Source organism: Metopolophium dirhodum, chromosome 3 (assembly GCF_019925205.1).
Source record: "Metopolophium dirhodum isolate CAU chromosome 3, ASM1992520v1, whole genome shotgun sequence".
NCBI classification, from domain to species: Eukaryota; Metazoa; Arthropoda; class Insecta; order Hemiptera; family Aphididae; genus Metopolophium; species Metopolophium dirhodum.
In genome coordinates, this window is record NC_083562.1 from 24250939 (window position 1) to 24274252 (window position 23314).

Below are 23314 nucleotides of genomic sequence, written 5' to 3' on the forward strand. Positions count from 1 at the left end.
AAGTATTGTAAAGCCATACATTTTAATAATAAAAAAATAAAATTGACAGGATTTTCAAGATAAATAATTTTATGTGGCTTGGCGTGGCGCGTTGGCTGCTACCAGTCGCGGAATGCAACTGGGAGTAAGTAACGGCCACAGCTACTAGCTCTCGGATGGGTGACCACCCGGGTTCATAGTAGTTAAAAACCTTGCCACACATACACGTGTTTGCTACCTACCGTAACAATCGTAAAACCTATTATACCAACCTTACCCCTACAACAGCTAATGGCCATAATCGCCGGGCTTAAGTTTAATAAAAAAAAAAAAAATTAATTTTATTACAATATTTATCTAAAAAAAATTCTCAATTATTACAAATTTAGATTATTAATAAAATAGGCAAATCAACACACAATATAAAGCAGATATTTTTTAATAATTGAATATTAAATACAATTAATTACAAATAATTTAAATTTTTTGTAAACAAAATATTATGCAGAAATAATAATAAATAACAATGAATAAAATGGTTATACATTACCCTCTAATGGTATGCATTCATAACAATTAACCACATGAACACATGAAAAAGAATAATGTTGAAGTCAATAAGAGTTTATTAATAAAAAAAATATTCTCATTTAAAAATAATAAATTTGAATTGCACACGTTTCTGACTTCTGAGATATGTTGAGCTGTAACAGTTTTATTGGATGATTTGATTCACTAAGTTGAGCAATTTAAATTGGCCATTTGCATGGCAGAACACAATTTTTGTTTAGCGTTTGTTAATATTCTTATTATTTCATCCATAATATGTTCAGCTTCAATATGATTTACTATTAATAACCATGATACATTGCCATTAAAGTGTAAGCCAAGTGTCTCTTCATTTTTATCCTGTAAAAAAAAATTCAATATGAGTTAATTTCACATTTTTGTTTAATAAATGTGTAATTTTAAATTTGCATAACTCACAATGCGATTGAATGTACTCATTTGTTGAACATGAGCTAATGTTGGGAAATGTTCATCGTAAGGTATCAGCCATGCACATTCACCACCTAATACTACCAGTTCATATTCGGTAATCACTATACCGGGTAAGTCAATAATTTCTACAAGTCCTAAAATAAATATTATTTATTACATCCATTATATATCTACGATAACATATACATGTAATTTTAGCTTAGGCTAATAAGTGTTAATAACCATATATTAATTACCATTATCTGTGATGATTGTCACACACTCACAGAATACCACGTGAATAATTGGTAAGTGCAATTCATTTTTGTAAAGAATATTGTTGACATATAGATAAGAATTAGTGTTTGGGGATGAAACTAATACATCTCGTCGTTCAAATGGTTTTATTCCTGAAACAGTGGTGAACAGTGGAATAGAATATTGATAGTCAACATTTTAATAATCACATACTTTCTAAAAATGCAATTAATCGTATAGTGATATGTGGCACATAGAGAACAAATGTATATTTGATGTCTTGTTCTGGTTGACTGACACATATGGCTAGACCAACATTCCACGGAAGAGTAGCTATAGATTTGACAAGACTCAACCGATGTCTAGACACTTTTTGTAAGCTGTACGAGATTATAATTTAATGATGCATAAGAATAACATATAAATTAATGTTTCAACTACTTACAGTTCGTCTGGTTGGCCAACAAATTTAAATACATATAATGATTTGTTGGATATGATCACACATCCATCAAGTCTGTGATCAGGGCTTGTCATTATACAATTACACTGTTGAGTAAAAAAAAATTGTATTTCATTTTAATAAAATATTTAAAACCAAACTTAATCATACAACATACTCGAAAAACAAGTACAAATTCTTCTTTATCCCCGAAAAATTTATGTTGAACATATGATTTTAACCTTAGGTCAATTGATACAAAATCATCATAAGAGAACTTAATAGGCATATCCACTACCGATGGAATCCTAGAATCGATGTTACTTCCTGTTTTTATTATGCAAATAATATACATATTTGTAATGTATTCATTAGACAAGTATATCATATTTAGTTCTAATAGAGTACCTTTTATTGTTGATGAACTGTTGTTGTGCTGCTTTCGACTTTCATAAGCGGTACACACACTGTCTGTCATCGATCCTAATATTAATTTTAATATTAATTCAATTAAAATGCAACAAAAACCACAATAAATGAAAATGTAAAAGATACATTTTTGAGCCGTTAAAAAGGAATTGGTTAATGTCAGTTATTTTATTAAGATTTGTACTTATTTATTATAAAATAACTTAACTATTAGAAATATATAATTATTAATTAACTTGAATTAAATTTAATATTTTATAGATATCCAAACAAAATATTTGTAAAATATACATATAATAAATGAAGGAAGTTTAAAATTATATTTAAAACTAACTACAAGGCATAAGTAACAAAACAAGATCAACTTTGACATACTAAAATTATTTATTATGTAGTGAGAAATGTATAAATTTAATTTAACTAAACAAAAAAATTTATACAATTGTTCAATGTTTATTGATGACAATACTCACCAATTCACCATGCCAAATGTATACTATATTTGAAAAAGGACTGACCAAAATTGACACATAAGTGCACTGTACACTACATTTATTATATTTGCATTATGGACAAAATCGAGCAACTCAATCAGTAGCGTATCATAGGATTTTTCACAGGGGGGAGGGGGATATAAAGATTTTAATACAGTGTTTTAGTATACACGTCTATTCATATTATTATATTATACATGTTGTATTGTTTACAAAATTTTGTTTCTGGGGGGGACACCACCATATCACCCCGTAGATACGTCACTGAACTCCATACTACTTATAACACATAATTTATATTATTATTACACATTACGGAAAGAATAAAATAAAGGAAAGAAATAAGGAGAATAAAATCACTGACTCAGCACATGAGCTGGATACAACATGCAGTAATGATCTATAATATAATATTACACTTTGTTTAAAATAAGAAACGCATATGGCAGCGGCATATAGGTAACACAAGTTTGTCACCAATCTATATACTTGCAGTGTAGTAAGGCCATGCCCCTCCTTAAAAGTTAACCGCCGTATCCATTTCTTATTTTAAACAGAGTACAGTTCTAATCAATGGAAGTAATGGTTTTCGTCATTATTTTATTCTCAACAGAGTAAAAATATTAATGTTCTAATTTCTAAGATGATTGAAAAACTAACCTGAAGAGCTACTTTCAGTTAATGCAGTACGAACATCAATAGTCAACTGAGATTTTTCTGATTTGTTTTCTGTACTATAATACAAATACAATTTTAATTTTAAAAAAACACAAGTAAAACAATTATTAAATATGCGTATTCTGGGATGGCGGGATCATTACTAAGTCTAAACTAGATATTGAACAGTTTATCTCATAACAGTAAAAAAATTTACTTAATTAAAGTAATGAATAAAAAAAAAAAGGTGGATAAGTGGGTGTCGCTCTGCTGTACAGTAGGTTACAAGGGGGTCACTGTAATGGATGGTGTTAAATTTGAATTCAATGATGTAATATCATTGTATAAGAAAAACGAATCTGAGCGAAAACGGTCAGTCAGCCTATGATATTACCAAGTATATTTGATGATATTATTGTGAATAAAGTAATTTATATATAACCTATTTACGTGGAGCCTTGTTTTAAATTTTTAATCCTTAGCCATAAAAGTAAACATTTTATACATTTTTAACTAGGTACAAAATAATTAATAAATTATAAATTTGATAAATGTTGTCAAAATTTGAACTTTAAATGCTTATAAAAAAAAATTGTGCCTATGTATTTTTAATATTTTTCAACTGCTATTAGAACGATATACCAGGAGCCTTATATTACATTTTCACGCTTTTTTTCCCCACAAATAAAAATTTATTGATATTTATAGAAAAAAAAACTAAAAAAATTGAAAACTGACAATGTCCGTAAACAGCTCAAAGAGAGTCAAAATATTTTCAACATTTTATGGTGTATAGAAAATGCTAATATAAACATTCAGTGAAATTTTCAAGTATCTACAGTCATTTGTTTTTTAATTACAATAAAATAAGAAAATTGTTACGTGAGAAATCGAGTAAATATCAAATGTTGTAAAAATATAAATTTCAGACGCTCATAAAAATTTAATTTAAGTTTCTTCTAGACATTTTTTTTTTTGATAGAGGTAGACAAACTTATGAGTAATCTTATATTACATTTTCAAATCTTAGATTTAAAAAGAAAAATTTTTATGAATTCTCAACTCAAAATAATTTGCTATTTTTCGTGATTTTTCCGTATTTCGTCAAAATTTGAACTTTAAATGCTTATAAATAAAAACTGTGACTAAGGATTTTTAATTTTTTTCATCTGCCTTTGAAACAATAACCTAGGAGCCTTCTACTACAACATTTTATATTGTAAACAAAAAAAAGTTAAGCAGAAACTAATATTAATTTTTACGAGCATTTGAATTTAAAATGTTTACAATATTTGATATTTAGCGGTAAATTAACGAAATATTCGTCTATTGATTTTTTATATCTTCTTTAATTCAAAAATCACCCTGGACACTTGAAATTTTTACCAAATTTAAAAAATAATTTTCCATACAGGGTAAAATCTTCAAACAATTTTGACTTTTTTTGAGCCATGAAAATTTTTTTAAATGTAAATTATTTTTCAGTTAGAAATTCATATTAGTTTTTCTTTTTATAGCTAAGATTAAAAATGTTAATAGAAGATTTCACATAGGTTTTTCTACTTATAACAAACAAAAAAAAGTTTGCTGAAAAGGAACATTCATTTTTTAGGAGCGTTTGAACTTATAATTTTTACGATATTTGATATTCAGCGGTTATTAGGAATTATCGAATTACAATTAATCAATTTTTAATATTTTGTTGTAATTCAAAAACGAATAACCCCAGATACCTGGTAATCGAAATGTTCACCAAATATGTATATAATAGTATTTTCCAGACTTGGTAACATTTTGAAACTATTTTGACTTTTTTTGAGTTATTTATAGCCATGATAATTTTTTCTTTTCATAGATAGCATAAGCAAGTTTAATAAAAGTTTTTCTACCTTTATCAAAAAGAAAAAGTTCACAATAAAGTTACACTATTTATAGCCATGAGATATTTTTTTTTGAAATATTGAATTGTTGTGAAGATTTTATTTATTTGATCTCTATTCCTAACTGTTTAAGGTTAAAAAACATAAATATAGGACAGGCATACCTCGATATTACTTCTAGAATTTCCACAGATTTCTCACTAGGATTACTTATGACTTCTATATCACTATCATTACTAGAAAATATTCTTTGTTCCGGTTCTTCTGAGCCTTTAAATGTTTAAAATTTGATATTGTTATTAAATACATATTATATATAACTATAAATAACTATATTTTTTATCTTACTAGATCTTGAATTAATAGGAGTTGAATTATTGGAGTTGTCTTCTTCAACAAAATGTTGCTCATCTATTTCTGAGGGTTGCATTAGGTTATTAGAAGTAGATGGAAGAAATTCTTCTTCTATTTGCACAATGATATAACTGTCACAACTAGGACAACAGTTTTTTCTTTTTTCTTCTGGAAAACATTTTTTATTTAATTATTAAGATAAATATTTATAGGAGTACAACTTACATATTACCTTAAATACTTTATTTTTATAATATTATAATCAGTTTTTTTTTATATATACAGTGAAACTTCTATATAACAAACTTCCATTTAACAAAATTTTCTGTTTAACGATATATTTTTAAGAACTATGACCTTCATTGTTAATTACACGTAAATTTATCTCCAAATAACGAATCTGATGTTTCTATATAACAAAATAATTATTCGATAAAAACCAGTTTTTGTAAATGTTGTCACTATCAAATTGATAGTTTATGTCATAGTTCAAAAAATTGTACATGAACAATGTACCCGATAAAGATAAGACACCGAAACTTGACGATATAGAAACTTTTTATGAAAGGACAATTTTCAAAAATAATAAGCAAACAAAACTTACTGGTTATTTCTTTTAAATTATATTTAAGGTTAAAAATTAAATTAAACTGTAATATGATGTAAAACTTGACGATATAGAAACTTTTTACGAAAGAAGGACAATTTTCAAAATTAATAAGCAAACAAAACTTACTGGTTATTTCTTTTAAATTATATTTAAGGTTAAAAATTAAATTAAACTGTAATATGATGTTTGATGTTGTTTTTACATACATACAATATACATAATAAAAAAATAATAAAAAAAAAGTTGAAAAAAATACGTAATTCTATTTAACGAATTCCTCTATATAACGAATTTTTTTTGCTGCTTATTCGACTTCGTTATATGGAAGTTTCACTGTATTTATAAAAATATTTACAATTTAAAACTATAGGATTTAGTCAATTTTACAACAAACAGTAATAAATAATACTATCACACTATTATACTAACTAATATTGAATGGGGTGGGTCCATTTTTCTCCAAAAATGAGAAACTATTTTCCTTCAAATATTAAATATTTAGCCGATATTTTAGCTATTTATTTTATTTGTATAAAACATTATATGTCAGAATGATAATATAATTAGAATAATTGTTAATAATTCAAAGGTAAATTTTTTTTTGTGTATATTATATGATTTAAAAACATGTTTACTATTTTCTTAATTGTTTGTTGGTAGAACTGTAGAAGGTGGTCAAGATTTTTTTTTGAAGGATATTGGTATCTAATTTTTGGGAGAAAATAGCTATGGGAAATCAATGTAATAACTATGTTTCATTCAACTGTATTTTCAGAATTAAATATATAGATTATACTTTATGGTAAGTTAAGTTCTAATGTACCCTTCTTTAATTTCTAGGAACCATTTACGGCTTTATTTTTAAATTTTGGCCTTTTTTTTCTATAAATATCAATAAAATTGTATTTGTTGGACCAAAAGTGTGAACATTTAATACAAGACTCCTGATTTATTGTTATAATAGCAGGTTAAAAATATTAAAAATACATATGCACAATTATTTTTAATGAGCATTTAAATTTCGATTTTTGACAAAATTTATCAAATTTATATATCAAATATTGTAGTTAAAAATATATAGAATGTTCAACTTTTATTACTAAGGATTGAAAATTTAAAACAAGGTTCCATGTAAATAGATTATTGAAAAATTACTTTATTCACTATTATATCATCAAATATACTTAGTGATATTATAGGCTGGTCTGACCATCTTCGCTCAGAATCGTTTTTCTTATACATATACAATGATATTATTATATCATTGAATTCAAATTTAACACCATCCATTACAGTGACCCATTTATAACCTACTGTACAGAAGAGCGACACCCACTTGCTCACCTTTTTTTCTTTCTTTAAATTGGTTGTACTTACTAAGAACATTTCTATTACTTTCTTGACAAAATATTGTTGCACATTTTATACATTTAAATACTAATTGGTTCATTTCACTTAATGTTCTTGATTCTAACTGCATACTAATAATGTTTAAAAATTCCTGAAAATATAAATACATAAATAAATAGATCACAAAATATAAAATGTATTACATGATATTATGATTTAACTTTAACAAGAACCTATCTCAAGAAAATCATGATTTTGAGTAATGGATTGTAGATATAAATTTTAATACATACATATCAAAATTAATTATATACTCTAGTGCAAAAGTTTTAATAAGGTTTTTAAGAAAAAGCTTATTTTACTTTTAAATAAAAGGAGGTAGACGAACTCAACCAATGTCACTTCTCACATTAATTTATTACCAGTGTTAACAAAACCAACAATTTTTCCCAGCAGAATCAAATAATTTACTCAAGCCCAAAACATCATTCCCAATTCATAATTTGGCTTGGATCCAAACATTCAATCTTGTCATTAGGCAAGGTAACACATTCTCTCCTTATTTCAAAATTCAAACAGGAGTCCCCTAAGGAAGCGATCTATCTCCAGACCTTTACAATATATTCACCTCAGACATACCGAATGTGAAATAAAATTCTAATCGCCTCATAGTATACGCATATAACACAGCAATATTAATTGAACATAGTGATAACATTATTGCATCCTCTAACCATCAACCATAGAAATAGAAAAAAGGGCATCCAATTGGAAAATTAAAATTACAGACGAGAAATCTCACTTGTCCTTCACTTTGGGGAACAGAAATTCCAGTTGAAACCCAATTTAAATATTTGGGCCTAATTTTAGAAAAACGTCTCACTTAAAATCCACAAGAAAAAAACTTAACAGTAGACTACACTTCTTCCACCCTATCCTTAAATCAAATCTTTCCCTCCATAATATAATAACTATTTACAAATCAATGTGAAGGCCCATTTGGGCTTATGGTACCGATATGAGGTTGTGCCGAACTATCACAAACAAAAACAATTCAGGAATTTTAATCCATAATCTTCTGTTTACTAACCTCTGCCCCTTGGTATGTTTCCAACAACTCACTCAGCACTCTACAACAACCTTAACATTGAAACCATCAACACAGCTGAATTTAACCACTAAAACTCCCCTCCCATCAGTTAAAAATACACTGGTGCAGGGATTTATTAAATCCCTAACTATAATGCCATTTCTTGAGAGTTCTGTCACTAGATAGCCTGCCTCCTCATACTACAGGTAAATTACTTTTCTTATATTATATTTGCTTATTGTAAATATATTATAGATTTGTAAAATTAATAAAAATAAGTAAAACGAGTATAAAACAAAAAATACAAGACCTATTATTATACTATCTACATCACAAAAACTAAAAACTAGTAAATATAAAGAACCATTATAAAATACACATAATTTGAAAGTCTACTATTGAAAATTGTTTAATACTTTTGCTTACTTTTGCATCATCATCACTCATTGTATATATTCTTTGATTTAGGTTTTTTCGAATAGTCATAAAGTTTAATTGTAATTTAATGGGATCAAAGCCAATTTTGACACAACTTTCAATGGAATCTCGGCTCCAGGTAGCAATCAAATTACCATCAACAGAATTTCTTTCTTTTAATTCTCTATAGATACCAAATTAATAAGTTATTGTTAACAATATATTTTTTTTTTTTTTTAGTTTTATAACATTAATATATTATTCTCTACATAATAGATTGTAAATATAAAGAAATAAAAATAAAATTATTACCTAACTAAATATGAGTGTAGTATGCAGTCTGCCAATATTATAGCTATCCCCATAGGTATCATTATGGTTATCAATTATCATATTATATTATTTATTATTTTAAACAACTTAATACATTTTCTCTTTATATCTCTTAGTTAATATTATAAAAATCAATGTTAGGGTTTAGTCTAAGGTGCCGTTGAAATGAGTTGAGCACAGATTAACATTGTTTTTTCCGCTTTTAGAAAATGATGGATTTTCAATTAATCATCACATTATATAATTCTACAAAATTATGTTTTTTATCGGTATCATTTTGAGCCATTTATATAATTATATATTTATACAGCCATACACGTTTTATTTTAGGTCTATAGGTGGAGTATATGAAGACAAATAAAAAAAAAAATAAATAGGTGGAAGAGGGGGACAAGGTAAAGTTGGGTACATAAATCAACTAAAAATAGAGGGCTAAGATACATCACCATGTATCTTATGTCATTGTACGCGGGATTTTTTAACGATGATGGATCAACGACTTAGAATTTCATTAAAACGAAAAAAAACATGTTTCTTTATTTTTAACAGGCAATTTTTTTATAACAATTTTTAAATTTTTAAACACACAGTAGCACCAATAGCAAAATTAACTTTATTTTTTCTAATGGTAACTACTATATTTTTTAATAGATTCTGGTAAAGCTTTTTTTTCTGAAAGTTTTAATAGTTAAATCATCAATTTTGGTTTGCTAGTTTATTAACTATGGTCCTCTAAAGTTTAGTAAAATATGCATTAATACTTTATTTGAAATAATTGGTATAGGTTTAATTTACAGGAGCAAAATAATTTTTTCTTATAACTACCTTTTTATACACTTAAGTAGTTTAGTTAGTAATCTAATGATTTTCTCAAAAGAAAAAAAACATAAACAAAATTGTTGGCAAACATAGTTCATTATTTTTATTTTAACATACAATCATCAAAATCAGTATTATTATTTTAATTTGTTATTTTAGGTAATCGTAATTAATTACTTCACAGTTACTTTTCTTACAATATCATAAATTTGGATTCTTTATTAGGTGGCTAAAGTAATAATGGTAAATGGTATTTGAATGTTGACATTAATGTCTTAGGTATGAATGGGTGTTAAAAAAAATTGTGTAAAGAAAAAAGTGCAATGTTTTGTGGTGCTCTTCTCGTAGTGGGATAAACTTGAAATCTGAACCATATAGGTAACGTATATTTTTAATTGAAGAATCCTTAATTAAATTACACAGATATTAATAATAATAAAATCTCGATATCTCACTTAAGGGATAAAAAAAATAGGTGATTCAACATAATATCAAAACATACTAAAATAAATTAACAAGTCAATCCAATGCTTAATGATCGGGACTGAAAACAATTTTGATTTATAGCAAGTTCAAGATAGCCAGGTTCTATTGTAAATGTTTTAATTTGTTAAATCTATAAAATTGTTGGAAATAGTTGCTTTATATTTTTATTTTATTTTGATTATAGCGACATCTACTTACCCGCTTTTTTATAATTATAATTATTTATTTTTTTTTTTTTGAACTTAAGCTTGGCGACTAAGGCCATTAGTTATTATGGGGGTTATGAACTGTGGTTGGTAAGGTTAGTACGGTAAGGTGTTGTTACAGTTGTTACGGTAGGAGGTAAGCAGACTATAATTATTTGTTTTATGTAAAATGACTGAATTTATTATAATATATATTGTAGTTCAGTAGCCCACATACTAAACTTATATTATTATTATGGTAGACCGCATAAGCCAATTATATAAATTATTTTTTAATATTAAGTAATAACATTGATTATAAATACTATAGATCACTTTCAGGCCTATATTTACACGGTGCGAAGATTGACGAAAAAAGGATGTGGTCGTTATAAAGCACTGTTGTTGACGATAGTGCTTCATAACGATGTGAGCAATCTATAATATTTATAATCAATGGTAATAATAATTATGTTTTTATACATTATACTATAGGTATATTGTTTTATATGCTTATGGCAACCAAGTTAGTTGTTAATATTATAATAATATGATAAATAATAAAAAAATGTTATAACTGACCTTTCAGTTAAACATAGTAAAATATTGGAATATTTGCTTGTTTTTATATCAATATTTTGAGCTCGCCAATAATTTTCTAAAAAAAAACAAAATATATATTTAATACTTACAAACTGAACATAAAGACATCAGTTACATAAAAAATCAGAAACTTAAATTATCAGTAAAAATGTATATAATTACATATCATGTATAAGAAATATCAGTTTAAAAAATGAAAACTTTTAACATAAACATGTTTTTGAACAAGATACATTTTTTTTTTTTGAAATGGTTCAGTGGCATATTATTTATGCTGCCCTAAGGGCGGGTATGCTAAGTTACTTTTATATTAGAACAACAATTATACAAATTGAACTACTAATGTATAATAATATAATAATTAACATGTTACTTAGTTTAACCAATTTCAAAACTAGCTTACCTGATAATTTTAAAGGTTCGTCGTTTTTGTTTAAGGTGTAACATTCTAGATTTGAGTCAACATTTAATGTTTGGTCAACTATTTCAGGCTCTATATCCATTTCCAATTGAGATTCATTACATAATATAGTACCCTCCTTTTGATCAGTAAGATCATTAGATTTTGAATTACTGTCTTCAATAATTTGTTCTACCTATAATAAAATAAAGAAATAACTTAATTGTATTATTTATATAATATAAAACATTTAAAAATAAAATTTGTACAGGAACTTCTTTGGAAAAGGATTCATTTTCTGACTGCTGTTTGATACCCAAAATATCTTGAACATAACTTCCAGCATGACTATGTAACCAGTTATCTTCTCCAAACATTTCCCGTACATTTTCAATTTTTTTTTTGGTAGACAAATGTTCTGACTTCAGAATTTCTAAAAATATAAAACAAATAAATTAGACTATATACAGAATATATTTTAACATTTAAGGAACCTTTGTTTAATGTGGTTGGTAGCACAGGAGTTTGAATAATGCAACTTTTTTCCCATTCATGGTCTTCAATAACGGGGGACCTTATTTTTTTGGCTTTAACACCTGCTATAAAATTTGCAAATGAATGATGTTATAATAAAGTTAGAATTAAATTTATTAACTCATAATGTTTTTTTTATAAATTAATAATTTACCAGGAGGCTGTTGATAATGTAAAAATGATAGGTCTAATGATCTAGAAGACTGTCCAACAAATTGTTTTTCTGATTTTGAAAGTAGCCGATTGTCAAGTTCAAACTGTAACAGCGGGTAGTTAAAAAATATAAACAGACATTTTAATTTATAATCATATTTTTTAATTACTTACAAGTTCAACAGCTGCATTTTCATGAAGATATCCGCAAGTTATTTCTCTATGGTTCCTTATATAAGTTACAGGATTATAATTTAAATTTAAATATTTTAAAAAAGCCATATCACCCACTGCTGATATAGATTCATGATGCACAATCATGTTATTTGATAAATCTAATACTTTTAAATTTGTCAATTTTGATAAACCTAAGAATGAATAAAAGTAAATTTAATGATAAGAAATACAAATTTCTATTTGTTTTAAATACATAAAAAAAAGTATTAAGGGTGTTGGTACCAGTTATTCCAATTTTACGAAATTGTATAAAATTTGAAAATTATATTTTATATTTTAGTTACTACCTTAATTATAATACTTTTCCATTAATCTACAGCTGGATACCTATTTAGGGGGGGGGGGGAGTCGATACGGTGTAGTGTATCAACGAAAATGACTTCACAGGATAAACACTGACTTCCTAGAATAGTCAGATTTCATTAATTTTTTTTTATTTAAAAGAAGAGAACATTGTTCAGGTGGGATCAAAGGGTGAATTTTCATTTTACTTTTAGTGGTAGAAAAATATGTTTGAGAAAGAACAAATATTGTGCATTATTCAAATATGCATATTTTAGCTTCTATAATTATGATTTTGAAAATCGGGCTCTGATCTGACCAGCAAAATGTTTTCTTCTTTTAAATAAAATAAAAATTAACAAAATCCGACTATTCTACAGGGCGTAATTTTTTTTCTGAAAAGACATGTTTTTGTACTAAAAAACACACAGACTCAGATGCCTTTAAGATAAACAAAAATGAATAAAAGAAATAAAATTCAGTTTCATAAAACAATTTATCAATGTGCCAAATAATAGTTTATTAAGTTTGGAATAGGTACAAGATGTAATCTACCGTTGATCCCAGCGAACTAGATTATTAACAATGTTATGTGATACATTAATTAGTAGGACAAATTTAATTATTTTGGTAATTTAGTTTTAGTATGAAAACTAGTATTATATAATAGCCAGCAAATGGATAAACATAATAAGAGTCTGTGTATTAAAAGTCTGGGTTGCATATAATATAAAATCTGGTGAAATACAATACAGAAAATATTATATGTTAAGATAAGCTTAAAATAAGTTCTTATTGTTGATTTGCATTTCTATGGCAATAAATAAGTGTTACACAAAATCTGTTAGAAAAAAATCATAGCACGCTTTCGATATTTTTTCCTCTACAAGGAAAATCTATGAATCATATTGTATATAATTTTGTTAATAAGTAACCATGACAACAAAAACTTCGGTTAGAAAAAACCAGAAATAAAAATAAAATACCCAGCCCAAAAACATATTTATGTAAAAAAAAGTTGTATCCAGCCCAAAAACATATCTACGTTAAAATATAATACATAATTGCACAGCGCCAATACCAAACAATAAAATTATATATAATAATACAAAAATCAATAGCTGATACAGGAAGTACAGAAACAATTTTTTTACATTCTTTAAATGCATCATAAATAGGTACAATACACTAAGAGACCATGATCATAATATCAGATGTTAGACAGAAAATATAAAATAAAATCACTATAAAACTGGTAGATGAGTAGATCACACCTTGTACCAATACTATTATAATTAAAACTCACAAATTAAAAGATTATATCATACTCAAATTATGGGGTTTGTATAATCTTAACATTTCAAAACTTTATTCAAATACATTATAATATTATAAAAGTATAAGTATAAAGAATTACAAGTATACAGAAAAAAAATAAAATAAAACTATATAAAGTATGTGAGTAAAACTTTGATCCACATTTTGTGTTTTTTTTTTTTTTGCAAAATCTGCGTTCAACTAATTATTTATAAATAGTAAAAATAAAAAATTTAAATTTAAATTTATATATAGTTACCTGTTAAATTATTTATGCAATTATAACTCAATATTAACACAGTTAAATTTCTAGCTCCATAATCACTTAATATCGGTACTTGAGTCAGTCTGTTAATGCTTAAATTTAAAATGTCTAAACATTCTAGTTTTTCGATATTTTCAACTTGAGTTAGTAAGTTTCTAGGCGCTTCTAAGTATGTAAGATACGGTGCTAGTAATATTGACCTATCTAAGGCTTCAAGATGGCTGCCCCTAAGTGCTAAATATTTTAGTTTAGCCCATTTTCTATTTAACAACACGGCTAAGGATTTTAATGGGCCATGTATAATAAGAACTTCAATTTTTTCATAATTCAAACCTATCAAACATTCTATATCTATATCATATAGTTCTAAATAAACTAGACTATGAAAAGGTGATAATTTAATAGAATGATTGAGATCAAAGTTTGATGATTTGAGTAATTTTAACTTAGAGACTTTTTTTAGAATTTCAGATAAATAATGATGATTTAAAATATGATCATTGTGCAGTGATGATAATACTCTTGTGTTAATAGTTTGGAGAATTTCTGTGTTAAGTGTTAATTTTTCATGACCAGTAACAAAATATTCTCCTCTGTGTTTTAACTGTTGAATCAGTTTATTAACGGCTTCCATCACTGAAAATAAAAGTATTCAAAAATATTTATATTCATAAATTATTCGATACTTCAAAATTAAAAAAAAAAAAATGTTAAAAAACCGTTATTTTAAATGAAAATTGTTAAAATATTACCAAAGGCATAATACTGACAATGCATATAATATTAACTATAAAATACCATTCTATTTCATTTATGTATTTTGTAAGCAATTAATGTATTATGGTGTAAGTACATAGGTGAGCGCACAGGGGGTGCCAGCAGTGCCTAGACACCCCCAGATATTTTGTAACTGGTGCCCTAAAATGTACAAGTTCCAGAGCATAAATGAGCTGTATTTTATTCGATGTTACTAGGATAAAATTTAATTTTTTCTAAAATATGTGGTAAAAAATAAATCATGTTTCATGATAAAAAAATAATAAAACATAAAATATTTTAGATTTGCGTGGAATATTTTATTATGATTATAACAGCTATAGATGTTATGAACTACAAAAGTACAAATAATAAATAAATATTGCAACTATCTTAGAAATAGATATCAGATCTAACTAGTAATTAGTATAATTGTTTTTGTGATGAACGCAATAAAATGTTTGTTTTTTTATAAGATTGACTAAACAATGTAACAAAATCACACAGTTATTTTTAATTATAATAATTTAACTTAGGTACATATCGGTATATGTAATAAATATATTACATGTACCTTTAACTATAGGTACTAACAAGAAATAATTATTTATATTAATTCAATGTTTACTGTTGTTTGGACAAACGGTCATTCATCTGTAACTATGTGTTTGATACAACATTTCATATTGGATTTAAATTAATCAGACTAAGTGTATTAAATCTGATATTATTTTATTATTTAACTAATGTTTAGAAGAAACTATTAATGGATCTACATCTGATACCTAATAAGTATATTTGCTGAAATTTAAAATAATACTATAGTAACCAAAACAACTATAAAATATGATACATAATATATTATTATACTCTTTTAAGTTTTAAATATAGGTAATAGGTACCAATATTAGTAAATTTTTATCGGTATTTAATAACAGTTATTTTTAACTATTTTCTATAAAATGTAATATTACAACAGACATCAAAAAACCTACTTAAAAATGTCCACATATTTCTTTACCCAGGTAAGAATCGTTTAAAAACAATAGTTAATAAATCTGAGTACTTATAAATTATAATTATAGCATTATTAGATACACTTGGAACATTATAGATAGTAGATACTAACTTCATTAAAAGATTATGATATACATTAAATAATCTAATAATAAACCTCACATAAGAAAACAATATGAAAATTAAATGAACAATAACAAAACAGACAAAACATGGTACATACTCACAAACTGATCCCGATTATTAACAACAAAGAGCTTTAGTTTTTGAGAGCTTAGCTGGTCACTAGGTCTTTATAATATGATTAATTGTACAAAAATCAATTTACATGTAATTCAAAATGTACTATCATGTTAAAGAAGAGTTAATTAATAACTCATAATTGTTTAACAAACACCTAACTGTAATAAACATAAAAGAAACATAATTTCTAATAATTGCCATAAATGTAATAGTTTGTAAAGGTATGTGTTAATGTATATTATACTAAACAGCAACACAACAAAAGTGATTTGATTAACAATTGTAATAAAAATAAAAAGTTCAAAGCCTCAAAGGTTGAAAACTGATAAGATTAAAAAAAACACATAGAAATGATAAGAAACAGGTGTTGTATCATGGCGGCGCATACCAAGGTTCTTATTTTTTAGCACGATGAATAATAGAAATATAGAATCTATTATGTCTATGATAGGTATATACAATATACGTCTATATGATGTAGATATTATTATAGAACAATAACAATGATGATAAACCTTGTATATATATCTGCATATACATTATAAGTCTATGGATATCATAGACCTGATAATAAATAATATAAAAAATTATCAAGTCTATATCTGTGACCATTTGACGTCTCCTTTCACTATTTTGAATTTTCACTTGATAATGACAAGACGGCTATCTAGTATCAAGTATCTAGTATATTAGACAGTAATTAATCACTTATTAATTATAAGTTAATAGTTATTAGTTATGTAAATTAGATATATTATCTGTGAACAGGTACTCCTCTGAGGTTTTTCTTAATCTATGAAATAAAAAATAGGTATCTATCTTAAAATAAATTATTCATGATGTTCATATTTTACTATACCTAAGTCATTAGTGGAAATTTAAAATTGTATTTTTACAATTCTAATTAACTGTAACAATAATTGCACATTATTTAAGGTAATATTAAGTATCTTAACATTCTAAATCATGTGCAAAATCACCATACCTTGGATTCCTATAACATTCACAATAACACCTATGATAGGTGGTTTCATTGGAGGCATTTTTGTTCGCAAAAACATCAAAGGATGGTACGAGGTAATCATAAATTGCATTTTTAATGTTTTAATTAATACAGAAGATTAAGGATAATATATATTTATATAGATTTATATATCTGTTTTAGACATTGAATCGACCATCCTGGAGGCCTCCAAATTATATGTTTGGTCCAGTTTGGACTACTTTGTATTTAGGAATGGGATATGCCTCATACATGGTATACCGTAGTGGAGGTGGATTTTTTGGTAAGATTATGCCTATTGCCTAGTGATAATATAAAAGCTTAAGTTGTGTCATTGACAATTTTTAAATTAAAGGTGCAGCAAAAATTCCTTTGGCATTGTACGCATCACAATTGGTTTTGAATTGGGCATGGTCACCTTTGTTCTTTGAGTTTCATCAGTTAAAATGGGTATACTAATTAAATATAATTGCCAACTGTTGTATAATTTTAAACTACTCTAACAAATTATTGTTTTTTTTTTTTTCCAGAGTTTAGTGGAAATTTGTGTATTGTGGACTAATGTAGCTGGTTGCATTGTAACATTTTATCAAATAAACAAAGTGGCTAGTTATTTTATGATTCCGTACTTAGGTTGGTTGTCGTTAGCAACAGCATTGACATATAACATTTATAAAAATAACCCCGAAATATCAGATAAAGTTAATGATGAATAATTGTATTTGAATTACAATGAGTTTGTATAATCTTATTTTTATTATTAAAATTTAAATTGTCATCATATGGTAAATGGTTATATAAATATATTATGTTAAAATCTGTTATTTATTTTTATACTGTAATATAATTATTAAAAAGTCACAGCACGTTCAATACCAAAACTGCCTATGTGAATAAAAATTGTTGTATTTAGGTTAGTATTAGAGGTAATTTAGAGCTAAATATCTGTTAACAAAGTTTAAGAGAACATTTTCAAGATAATGTGATTGATAATATAAATTATATTTATGACAGCAGAAGCATCGAAGCATGATTTGTCTTTTGGGGTCTCTAGTTAAAGTATTAATGCGTGAGATCATTTAAAATTTAGCACTTTACACTTACTTTATATTTATATCTATTTATTTCAACTCAACAAAGTTAATAAAATATAATAATTTAACTTAGAGTATATATAAGAGGCATTAGCAGTCTTGTCCGTATAAGATATAATTTTACCTGCTAGGTCTAGCTCAAATAAATTTTTAATATAAACTTGAGAGCCAATTCAATTGCCCCGGGCTATAAATAGCTCAAAATGGGTCAAAATATGTTCTTGTATAGAAAATTGTCGTATAAACACTTGGTAAAAATTTAAAGTATCTACGGTTATTAGTTTTTGAGTGACCAAAACTCTCCTAGTTCAATATTACCCATGTTTACCTGAAAGAAATGTGTGAGCTCATCCGGATAAAAATTATGTTTACCTGAAGGAAATGTGTAAACTCTCCCGATTTGTTTTAAATGTTATTGCTAGTTGCTACACTATGAATTAATTTTGGGCTTCAGCATCATCATCAACCTCAAAAACAACAAACACTTGTAAAGATACTTAAACTGAAGTGTAAAAATTTAATCTTAAAAATTACAATAAACAAAATAAAATAAGTTAAAAATATTATACCAACAATAAAGAAAAAATAATGGACTATAAAGAACAAATAGATAGAGGTATATTAAATTTTTTAAATCTGTATGTTCGTATTATCATAATAATTAAATTTAAATGCTAAGTATTTTTACTATAATATTATAGCTCAGTAGCTCACAACAGCTAAAGGCATTCATTTTTATAATTATATAATTTACTTTTTTAAAATTAATTTTAGTACCTATTACTGAAGTAGACCCGGGATAGTACATTATGAGATAAAAGCAAGAATACATGCAGGCAATTTAGATGCTTTTTTGGATTGAACAATAGCGGTTTAAGTCAAGAATGCTGTCTAAGAGCCTAAAGGTACAATTGTATAGAACACTTACTCGGCCAGTGGTGATGTATGGATGCGAAAATTGGACGCTTCATGAGATACAGCAGAATAACCTCTAAGTATTTGAACGAAAAGATTTGAGGTCGAATTTTGGCCCTTGCATAGATAGGAATACAGTAGAGTGGAGAATCAGACATAATGTGGAGATCAGGGAGCTATTTCAGAAACCAAATATATTCGACGATATAAGAAAAAGGGCTTTTGGGCTGGCCACGCATGGCGAAAAGAAAGCGCCCTTATATAAGCACGGCACTATGTGGCTCTCCAGAAGGCGTAAGACCACTTGGTGGATGGATTCAACATGTTATTGACATTCAACCTATACAATTTACGTTTTGAAAAATCACGTGAATTCCGTCGAAATGCGTTTTATATATTTTTAAAATAATTATTAGTGAAGTAGGTAGGTACTATAAATACACTCTAGTTTTTTTATTAAAAAAATAATGGGCCCCACTGACTGGATTTAAAAAAAACTTTACAAATCTTGAAACTATGGGCAGGTGGGCAGCCTTTAACTGTTTGAATTATGTTTAGTTTGTTTTAAGACAGTAAATATATTTTTTACAACATTCATTGATTATAATACAGTGTAAAATTGTCGTATATATTGACCGTAGCCTACATCAGATTATTATTATGTCCAATATCACAGCAGTGAATAATTCCTCCGAAGCCAAGATACAGTCCGCCACCGAAATAATGATAGGTACATGTGTTTGACGATATCCGGCAAAATCGCCCTAAAAGATTTCAAGACAATGATCTCACCAGCTTAAAACACTGCATCGACGATATAAATCGTTACCCAACATGCCAAAGCAGTTAATTTCCGAAGGCGAGGCGACCGTTCAGATCGATTTGCAGCCCTCGGCCGCTTTGATGATACAAGATTTCAGCGATTTACGTGAAAATCGTCAGATAACGGTCGACATTAGTGATATCAAGAGTTCAAAGACTATGTAAGTCGATGCCCAATATGGCATTCCTAATAAATGCCGGAGTCGATGCACTTCTGATGCGATGCCGTCCACGGAAATTACCGTTTTGCCAGATTCACTGCGTGCGGAAACAACTAACAGTGCAGTAATGACACACGTCGACACAGAACTTATCGACGTCGGCACGATGTCGTCCGTCTCGCCAACTTTACCACTGGTTAAGCCGGTCGAATCCGTACGCGCAACAGTTTAGTCCAATACAGAACATGACACCACAGTCAATTGGGGATGCCGAGTCGAAAAATGGTTTGACATAACCTTTGGGCCCGGAGACCGCCAGTTTACAGGAAATGGTATCTGTTTGCGGCCGTGGAGATGCTGCAGAAATGGAAACTACAGTAACCCGCCACCAGACCTAAACGTCGCTCACTGTGGAGCCGGGTGAAGAGATTCGCTCGGCGAATGGGGTTTGCTGCGGTGCTAACCGCGACATAGACTATTATAAGTATATAGTTTTGTAAGGAGTGTTTGGGCACCGGTTTGAAAGTTAGTTTAGTTTGCCCCCACACTTATCGCCTTTATCGGGCCTGTGTAGTACGTATCGCCACCGTGCACGATTATCCCGAGTTCGCTCCGCGCATTTGTGTCCGGTTGGACGCCATTCTGTTCGCCGGACAATAGTTCAAATCCGTGCTTTCAATTGTTTGCGTTCGCCCGTTCGTTTTCCCCTCGTTTTCATCCGTTGGGACAGGCTTTTCCGCACGTGTTTCGTGCACCGTGCCTGCCGACGGATATTCGCCTTGTTTTGTGCCACGTCGCGATCGTGTTTTTTCGCTCATATATTACATCCGTTAGTCAATGATCAGCGCAGTATCTGTTACAGCTGCGCTGCGATACCTCCTTTAATCGCCTAAGATTAGCCATAGTTACTGTGGTCAGAATTGTAGCCCTGTACCTACCAAAACAAATGTCTATGTAAAAAATGATTACTATAAAATATAAATATTTCTATAAAACCGTAGTCGTATATTAACACTAATAAACGTTAATGCTTTGTAATTTATTTGGTTTTTATTAGATAGTATTGTTAAGCGCATAGATAATATAAGAATGGATAGGACATGCCTATACCAGTTCCATATGGGGCCGTGTGCTTTTTTGGGGAAGAGAGAACGTAAAGAGAGAAAGACGATATGGGGCTTTTTATGTGCAAAACTATTTTATTAAATAATAATGATAACATGATAGTCAGTTATATTTAGATATTTGTCAGTTTGTATTTTGATTGTTGTACCACTTGTGCCTGGAAAATTACTCTAAACTTTGTTAAATATTTAAAATATTTATTATTATTTATCAATTATCATATCAATATTTTCCCCATATAACCTTAAAAATAGTATCACTAAAGTTTCATGTGATAAGTTCTTATGTTCTATCCATTCTTATATTATCTATGGTTAAGCGTCGACACGCTGGTGTAAAATTAATTTATGTGACTGCGGTGGAAATCGTGTGTATATTGTACTGGTAGAATTTGGGTTTGTTGTAATCGGTGTATAAATCTCACGAGGAACCTTGTATTGAATGCTTCGACTTTTTGACTGATGAACAAAACATTTCATCAACAATAAACATCGAAAAAAGCAAAAATACTGCGATTTTATGAGAAGAACAATGTTAAAAGTAAAGTTTTCCAAGGATTTAGATTTTTCCAAATTTCTTAGTAATTTTATATTTTTTCCTAGGGTGTTCTATTTTAGAATGTGGTTCTGTAATTTAGAATCGCCGTCAATATTGCTTAGTAGCACTCATTAAGCTTTTAATGTTAATAATATAATGTACATTCTACAATAAAATTAGCTAATAAATATATTATTAAATGCTGTGTGTATTCAGTACTGGCATCATAATCTACTATAGGTTGTAATATAATATTAATATTTTTAACGGATTCAATACGAGTATACACTATACTTGACGTATATTAATATGACAATTGTGTATTAAATATTAATTTTAACTTAAGACAGTTTAAACGTTTTTGCACGGTCCATTTTTATAACTTTTCAGGAGGGTCAAAAAACGAAATCATAACTCTTCTGTAGTAAACTGAAAGTTCCAAACACAATATTAAGCGTTTGGATGGTCGGATTTGACTCCTTTCTGCAGTAAACTATGTATTTACGCATGCCTAATAAAAAATGATAACAAAATCGAAATTAATAAAAATTGACTTGTCCCCTTTCTGCAGTTAGAGATTCAAATGTTTTTACATCATTTAAAATCATTAAAGACAAAACAAATTTAAACATCAAAATATGTAGGTATAAGGTTAAGAAACTAGGTAATAAACAACTTGTCCAAAATTGAATTTTAGATTCTGAGCGGAGCGATGAATGTATTGATTTTACAATGATGTGTGTTTTTTTTTTATTTTTGTGTCTGAGGACACCTTTTAGAGCAGTAAAAATGCTTCGATTTTCTTCAACAGTACCTTTTCTGATAGGAAAGTGAATCTAGTTGGTACTTTGGGGGGTCAAAAGTAAAGCGACAAGATAAACAAAAGAAAAATTAAGGAAAAACGGGAATTTTTACATAAAATTGAATTTGGTTTTTGGTGTAACTTTAAAACAAATGACCGTACTTGAAATTTTCACTGGTTGTTTATATTTGCATTTTCTATACACTATAACATTTTCAAAATATTTTGATTTATTTTGAACTGTTTAGGGACATTTTCATTTTCCATTTTTTTTTAGTTTTTTT

The 23314-nt window shown here is 27.6% G+C and overlaps 2 protein-coding genes and 1 pseudogene across 6 annotated transcripts; 2 read left to right on the forward strand and 1 right to left on the reverse strand.

Moving 5' to 3' along the window:
* Positions 1-402: 402 nt before the first annotated feature.
* On the reverse strand, positions 403-16885 carry LOC132941813 (uncharacterized). Of its 4 annotated transcripts, none has more exons than XM_061009998.1 (20): positions 16552-16885; positions 14550-15191; positions 12629-12822; positions 12456-12558; positions 12262-12363; positions 12037-12200; positions 11771-11963; positions 11347-11422; positions 8951-9125; positions 7462-7585; positions 5469-5642; positions 5285-5390; positions 3244-3317; positions 2069-2143; positions 1839-1987; positions 1664-1767; positions 1432-1598; positions 1218-1370; positions 967-1115; positions 403-888 (listed from the first exon to the last, which is right to left on the reverse strand). In XM_061009998.1, coding segments are annotated over exons 1-20 (3099 nt in total). In that variant the 5' UTR covers positions 16553-16885; the 3' UTR covers positions 403-714. The 4 variants fall into 4 exon arrangements, with proteins under 4 accessions (XP_060865981.1, XP_060865982.1, XP_060865980.1 ...); XM_061009999.1 differs by having other exon boundaries at positions 5469-5639; positions 12262-12366; XM_061009997.1 differs by having other exon boundaries at positions 12262-12366; positions 16556-16884.
* Positions 16886-17062: 177 nt separating this feature from the next.
* Positions 17063-18398, forward strand: LOC132941815 (translocator protein). Of its 2 annotated transcripts, XM_061010002.1 has the most exons (5): positions 17063-17382; positions 17508-17648; positions 17737-17857; positions 17930-18024; positions 18105-18398. In XM_061010002.1, the coding sequence occupies exons 2-5, from the start codon at positions 17538-17540 to the stop codon at positions 18288-18290; spliced, it is 513 nt and encodes a 170-aa protein (XP_060865985.1). In that variant the 5' UTR covers positions 17063-17382; positions 17508-17537; the 3' UTR covers positions 18291-18398. The 2 variants fall into 2 exon arrangements, with proteins under 2 accessions (XP_060865985.1, XP_060865984.1); XM_061010001.1 differs by having other exon boundaries at positions 17067-17648.
* Positions 18399-20243: 1845 nt separating this feature from the next.
* On the forward strand, positions 20244-21501 carry LOC132941816 (uncharacterized; annotated as a pseudogene).
* Positions 21502-23314: the final 1813 nt, after the last annotated feature.

Coding starts and splice junctions, on each gene's coding strand:
- LOC132941813 (XM_061009996.1), bottom strand. Junction 2,144..3,243: donor AACTGAAAGTAGCTCTTCAG/GTTAGTTTTTCA, acceptor AATTAATATTAG/GATCGATGACAGACAGTGTG. Junction 1,599..1,663: donor GTTGGCCAACCAGACGAACT/GTAAGTAGTTGA, acceptor AATCTCGTACAG/CTTACAAAAAGTGTCTAGAC.
- LOC132941815 (XM_061010002.1), top strand. CDS start 17,538: ATGTGCAAAATCACCATACCTTGGATTCCTATAACATTCACAATAACA. Junction 17,649..17,736: donor ACATCAAAGGATGGTACGAG/GTAATCATAAAT, acceptor TATCTGTTTTAG/ACATTGAATCGACCATCCTG. Junction 17,858..17,929: donor TAGTGGAGGTGGATTTTTTG/GTAAGATTATGC, acceptor TTTAAATTAAAG/GTGCAGCAAAAATTCCTTTG.